The sequence below is a fragment of the Sesamum indicum genome, linkage group LG2 (assembly GCF_026168435.1).
Source record: "Sesamum indicum cultivar Baizhima isolate 11 linkage group LG2, ASM2616843v1, whole genome shotgun sequence".
Classification (NCBI taxonomy): Eukaryota; Viridiplantae; Streptophyta; class Magnoliopsida; order Lamiales; family Pedaliaceae; genus Sesamum; species Sesamum indicum.
The window spans coordinates 19545043-19552471 of record NC_142658.1 but is presented as its reverse complement, the minus strand read 5'-3'; the positions used below and the strand labels follow the sequence as shown (position 1 = coordinate 19552471).

General features: G+C 35.1%; 1 protein-coding gene across 1 annotated transcript; it reads right to left on the bottom strand.

The window, feature by feature from the left end:
- Positions 1-756: 756 nt before the first annotated feature.
- LOC105156231 (DELLA protein GAI1) lies at positions 757-3231 on the bottom strand. Its single transcript, XM_011072307.3, has one exon. The coding sequence runs from the start codon at positions 2932-2934 to the stop codon at positions 1165-1167; it is 1770 nt and encodes a 589-aa protein (XP_011070609.2). The 5' UTR covers positions 2935-3231; the 3' UTR covers positions 757-1164.
- Between the last annotated feature and the right edge of the window lie 4198 nt (positions 3232-7429).

The following is a 7429-nucleotide window of genomic DNA, read 5'->3' as shown; positions in this document are numbered from 1 at the left end:
TTTATAATACCAATTCATGGTGTGACCTCTATATATTATATTTATTATTATTATTATTATTCATGTTTGGACATTGATTCCCTTAATTATCGCTTTTAAAGTACTTGCATTTATTAGTTTTTCCATCAAGTTTCAACTCCTCCATCCCTCCCTTATGAGGAATGAAGTGGAATTTAAATCCCATTCATGGTGTTTGACCTCCTTTATCCATTATATTTATATTGAAATAAAAACTCTATGATTCTTGATATATATGAAAATATATACATACACACACATGTTTTATTATATTTTTTTAATATTATATCGATTCAACCAATATATCATTGATATATTATGAAAAATAAACAATAAAAACCCACAAATTCGATAACTCAAACCTAAGCTTTCGACTTGTTTATTGAACCACAACCATAGCCATAACATCATTGGTCTGCTTCATTACACTTGTTAACTTTCATATACTAATAATAACACTTGAGCTTAAATCATATTTGATAAATCTAAATATGTTTGTCGTGTGATTGGTGCATAATTCATTCAATGTCCTGATAAATACAACTTCAACTCAAGCGACATTTTCACAGCAAAAGAGCAGAAGAAACTAATCTTGAGCAAATGAACTGCAGCTCAAATTCTGATGCTGGAGAATCCAATAGTGTTGCAACATATGATATGACCAGTTCTCTCCTCAACATTAGACACAACAAACAAAAGCTGGCCCTTTGATTACAATCACCTTTTCACATTCAAGAATCCGAGAAAGAGTGATTTCTTTTTATTATGCAGCAAAAGCTACTATATATGTAATGTAAATACAGATTCCACTATTCCAGATTCACCCCTGAGAAATTACACGAAAGAAAGAAATTCACTTGAGAAATTCAAAACCTAAAAAGAGAGCAATAAGCAAAAGCTGAAAAAGAAAGGAAGAAAAGATCAATTTTTTTCCAACTTGGAAATGGAAAATGGAAAGGGTGGAGTGGACTGTGGAGGAGACACACTAGAGAAGTGGTGGGTCTCACTTTTCACTAAGGCATTGTACTCACAGCTCAGCAGAGATACCCACTCTGACAAGAAACATGGCCACCCCACCCCACCCCCCTCTTCTTGAACCCTAGATGAGTTAACCCACCGGATGAACCCGAGTTAAATCAATAAGTTCTAACTTAGTTTCCAAGCTGAGGTAGCAATCAATGGCCTTGTGTGCCATCCCAACATCAAACAGCCATTGTTTTCATCCACTCTGTACCCATCCCCACCAGCAAACAGTGCCAACAGCATACTAGCTTGCTTGTAAGCATTGGAGCCCAGGTGAACCGGGACGAATCCAGCTGAACCGAACCGGGATCTCCATTGAGCCAGTGTCTCATGCCTCTCAACCCGGTCAGCACCCTCACAAGCCACCACATTGCAGATCTGCCGCCCCAAGTATACCTCGCTCATAACCTTATCTTGATCACTCACCACCCCGTCACTGCCGTTACTGCCGCCGCCACAACTCTCCAGTGAATCGAAAAGGGTTGAGTAATAATGCAAAGACTCGGTGAATCGATCCAAGAAAACGTTTCCGTTGTGATTAGCCTCCTGCTCAACCACAGTCAAGATTTCAGGCTTCAATTCACGCACTACTTTCAGAACCTTCTCAATAGCCCCTGGTCTCGCTAACAACTGATGCAACTCGAAAATCGAATTGACGGCTACCGACTCGCCTTCCCTTATGTCAAACATGGACGCATCAAGATCAGCCAAAGAATTCGCCACAAAACCTCTGTACTCAAACTCAACATTGATTGTTTCAGCCAATTGAGCTAATCTCCACCCAACTTCCTGTAAATGATCCGTGTTATCGTGTGAAGGTGGGCCGATTCCCGTCAAACGGAAGCTCGGCGGGCCTCCAGGCCTCAGGGCCAAAGCTTGCAACAGTGCAGGCCACTGCATCCCCTGCTTCATGCTGAAATCAATCACATGAACTCGGTTTTTCCCTGCAAAGGCTTCAAGAATTGCTTGATTTGCAGTAAAATGCGCGAATTTGAGATACGGGCATGTCTCATAAAAGTGCATTTGTAACATATCAGTAAACGCAGTGTCCTGCGGATTTGAGGGATACAGTCTATAAATTCTCCTAGCCAATGCTTCAGCAAAATATGTAGCCACTTTTCTCATAGCCCCTGCTTGCGAAACTGCTAGAAATCCAATATTCTTGACCAAAGCCTCAGCCAATTTGAAGTTCTCTTGCTGTACGGCCTCAGCACAAGCCAACAGAGTATGAACAAGTCTGATACCATTTTCCTGCGAGTCAACCAGGACAACAGGCCGCGTCGACTCAACGGGCCGAGCAAAAACTGGCTCACTCTGCAACCCCCCAACCGAATTATCTATATACGGCGATGTTTTCAGTCTCTTAGCTAGGGGCTGATGCTGATGCTGCGGTGGCTGTAGTGGAGGCGGTGGCGCGACGGGGGGTTCGGTTCTGGGGAAAACGGCTTTTCCGGGTATGGCAATAAGATCCGACCCGAAGTCCAAGTCAACCGCCATTTGGGCACGGCTGTTAACGCTGCAGGTGTTGTCAACACTAGTGATAGTGGAAGATTCGAGGAAGGGATCGGAAGAGGAGTCGAATTCGGGCATGGGGTTGAGGCCCGAAATCATGGACTCGAGCCAGGACGAGAGATCCGAAGGATTATAATGAACAGTTTCAGAAGCGAGGTGAGACAGGCCGTCGTGCTGAACACTTCCCATCACTTCCTCCAACTGTTGGATCTTTTGCGCCACCTCCGCCATGTCGGAAGACTTGACGTTGTATCCCAAAACCGCAAAGAGCTCATCGACGCCGGCCTCTTCAGCTTCACATGACCACATCTTAGCCTTACCAGAGGAGCTGCAGCTCCCACTGCTCGAGAAATTTTCTTGATTCATATGGTCCCTCTTCATCCTTCCGTTTCTGAAGATTCTTCTTGGGGCCTGGCTGCCTGCCTAGGGTAAAACTTTCTTTCTGGAGAAACAAAAAACAAGCGGTGAAGGGTTGGTGAAGAAGGGAATCAGGACATTGGGGATTGGCCTAGGGTGCTTGGTTTTTCACATATGGCCTCTGTTTCTGAGTTTTAGAGAGAGAGAGAGAGATGCAAACTGATGCTATTGGGGGCTATAATAATAGTGTACGAATAGGAAATAGAGAAGAGGGAAAAAGGCTCGTGAAGGCGAAGGGCCTTCAGCAGCACGACCTTCAATACAATACTCTCTTATCATCAACACTATACTCTATATCCATCAATCAATATGCCTCTTTTTTACCTACCAATTAAATCCACTTTCTGTAATTATTTTTTACAGCTCCCCCCTCTCTCACTTTATATTCCGCTCATGTTACTGGACACCAATTTTTACCGTAACCCCTTCACGGATCATTTACAATTCAAAAACTATAGTTTTACCGCAGTAAAATTCAGATATTACTGGAGGAATTTTCTACTTTTTACGTGTTACATCAATTGTCATTATTATACTTTTATCTCCCATTCAATCTAATGCTAAGTACAAATTCATCTCAAGTGTCAACCAAACTCATTTTTCTTACTCATATTTAATCGCATTCCTAATTTATCATCTATTTACACAAATTATTATATTATTGAGTAATTATAGAAACCACTAATTAAAGTAAAAAATTAGGAATAGTTTGTACGGGAATTGTCGACGTTTTAAGAATGTATGTGCAATTTTCTAAGAAATATGGGTGGTTTGTGTAAATGACTTTTACATTTTTTATGGGTCTACGTATAATTTTCAAAAGACACAAGGACAGTTTATTAATACCATTATAAAGAACATAGTTATACAAAGTTATAGTTTTGACACTGTGTGCTAATTTTTTGTGATTATCAAAATGCCTTTCAACTAATAAGATAACTAATTTGTCCAACTTTTCAAATTTTACGTTGACTTAATCACCTAATTAATATATTATATTTTTATTTATAATATATTTTAAAATAAAAAAAATATTTGTTATATCTATACAGAAACTGAATGCACAACTTATATAAATAGAGCATATGTTAGAAATGAGGATATAATTATCCCTAAATTAAATGCTACTTGGTCAATAATTAGGGTTGGAATTAAAGTAGTTGATTTTGGGATAAGTCGGAAGTTGTGATAATAATAAAACTGTTATTATAAAGTATATAAAAAGTGCTATTTTGACCGAAATAAATCTTTTTTCAAAATAAATCTATTTAAATATATCAATACAATTACATCACGAAATAAAATAAATTAATATATTCATCTTATTTTCTTTTTTATGAATTAATATTTGTATAATAATAAGGGGGTGGGGGGTTAGGTAGGGTAGGGGTAAGTTTTGTATGAGTATGCAAAAACGTGAAAGAATTATTGCAGAAGCTTATATATGAATTTGTTCAACTTGCCCGAGAAATGCTCTCACCACTATTATTATTATTATTTTATTTATTAATTTATTTCTAGTTGTCAAGTACGGATTATATATATTTTATTTTAATTTAAAAAATCAGCTTTATTCTTGGTTAAACACACAACATTAGAACTGCGTGTCCTTACCTTTTATCGCAGCTGCCAACGCTTTCAGATTCAAATCAAATTTAAAAAACTCTCATATATTAAAGAATCAACCAATTTATAAACTTAAACTGTTAAGAGAATAATATTATAATATTTAAAATCTTTCTGACATGCAAATGAATATAATTATTTAATATCTTAACATAATGTTCTCAGTTCAAAAATCCACATAATTTTTATTATTACAATTAATATTTTTTGAAAAGAAAATGGTCCAATTATTTTGAGAAATTCAGAGTTAGTATTAGGAGAAGAGTTTCTTACACAAATTTATAACCAAAATAATATCTTAGTTTAATTTGTTACAGGTGATTCAAAGACACTCTACGTGTATGGATAATTTAAATCTTTTTATTATATTTATAGTTATATGTGGAACAATAAGTACAGTTCAGCACGTAATTCATATTTTGTAAGTTCATGGGGTTCTCCCGTTTAATAAAGAATATATTCACAAATATTAAAACAAACCCAATATGTGTTTATAATTAATTTTTTTAGTTTTTTGTTTAATTAAATAAAATTTGGATTAATTTGAATATACTTGAATAAAAAATAATTGATGGAATAAATTTTTATATACAAATATTTCAAAATAAATGATAATTTATGTTTATTATCATTTAAATAAAAACACATTATTGATACTCGAGTCGTCGCACTTAATCGATTGTATAGATCAATTTCGTATTTTGATTATTATTATGGGGAGGTAATGAGGTATTTTAAATGAAAAGAAAAGGAATCGCGTGGAAACACGACGCACAGAAGAGCGTGGAGGGAGGATTGGGTTGGGATGAATGATAAATCCAGATTCAGTTTCAGATCTGCCCCACATAGGGGGGACAAATTGACCAAATGACCCAGCTGTCAATATCAGTCCCACCACCTCCGTTAAAACGGTGGAGGGGAAACAGAAGAAATTGGGGGAAGACGGTGACTTAACGCCGTTACTCCACAGAGCCTTATCTTCTCAGTTCTCTATGCGCTTGCGCTGCTCAAATTTCCCTGTCCTAGTGTACGTGTAACCGTATATACGCACCACACGTGTACTTTTACACTCCACAACGAATTTACCCTTTTCCACCTCCCTTTTTTTACCCTTTCATTTTCACCACAGTATTTCTAAGTTTCCATGGTTATTTTAAATAGGCGAAATTGCATTCTTGCTCCCAGAAGATAGCAAGTGTTGCACTTTTGATACCTTATTTTATAGATTAGTATTTTTGGTCCCATAAAATTGAAAAAATTAACATATGGTCCCAAACTGTTATAGACTTAGTCCCATATGATTAGTTCATAGGAATATTGGATCACATTCGCAGAATTTTTCTATTTTGTAGGATAAAAAATATTAATTCTGTAAAGTACGGAACTAAATGTACAAAAAAAATACATTGTGTATTTATTGTTTAAACAAACACAAAAATATTAGCAATATTTGTATTAAGAAATTAAGACATTACTTATATTAAATACTTAAAAGAAAGCACTTTATATAAAGGGAGGAAACTATGAAGAAATAAATTATGAGGGAAAAAGAAATATTTGCAATAAAATTGAGTTTCCAACTGATTTTATCATTATATAATTTAAGTAGGATCGTCTACTTTTTTTTAATTCCATTGCTCATTTTTTTAATTTATAAGATTATATTGAAAATATTTTTTTAATTAAAAGACTGGGATACTTTTATCCATTTTAGCTGAAATTTAAAATGAATTTTTTCTATAATTTAAAGTGGAATTTTTTATACAGTCATCATAGGATCAAGGGCAAAATGGATTTAATTCATATTTTTTAAAAATAGTATTCTAAAATCACATTAATTTGATCATTTAAAAAATTAAAGGTAATTTGACTTACTTATAGCTTTTAATTGAAAAGTAATTTTTTTAAAAGTTAATTAGTTACCAATTAATTTTATTTAGCCAATGAAGCATCGATCGCTAAGTAAAATTAAGACCTCAAACTTAAGTTTCACGAATATAAATACATAGTAATTATCTTTTTTTTTATTTTAATGTATTTGTTAATTTATTAATTTAAAATTATTAACTTATTAAATCATTTTATGAATTTGTAGATACGTATTGAATTATATTTTATATATGAAAAAGGTAATTTATTTAGGGTTTCACGAAAATATGAAATGATTGAGGGTCTGGAACAGTGGCGGCCCAGCGGCCTGACAAAGAGGTGCGCCGCCATTAAACCTCCGGCCAATCGCCGCCGCCACCACTACTCACTTCTCACTTTCATTTTAATCCCACACTACTCCTCGTAAAGTGTAGGTTAATTAGCAGAAGGCCCCACCCCGCACGTGCCTCGGACACGTGTAGGGAGCAGGACGGCCTCGTGTTTGACCCCAACGGCATCACCGCAGTTCAAAAGACCTCCATTTGCTATTTTTAGCACATGTAGATAGATAAGCATATGCCTCCTGCCAAACGTGTCATAACCCCTTTTTTGTTCTTTTCCCCCCTATTTTTATTATTATTATTATTTCATCTTATTTATTTAACAAAAATGTCTTTCGTCGATAAAACGAAATTAAGAAAAAATAAAAATTATATTTACAAATAGTTAAAAGAAAAGGGAAAAAATAACAATTGAATTTATATGCTGATTGAAACGACGTGGTCTCATATTTGGTTGACCAAGTACAACTTTTGATGTTAATGTACATAATTAATATTACAACTTGGCTTTGATGAATTTCTTCTTGTATTCATCACATTAGCTGAACCCATCATTTTGGAAGCCACATGTCTAAGGGTGTTATGAAATTTGATTTTTCTTTTAATTGAAATTGAGTTTAGCT

Bases quoted from the DNA above. Each gene is read 5' to 3' on its own strand.
- LOC105156231 (XM_011072307.3), bottom strand. From the start codon at position 2,934: ATGAAGAGGGACCATATGAATCAAGAAAATTTCTCGAGCAGTGGGAGC.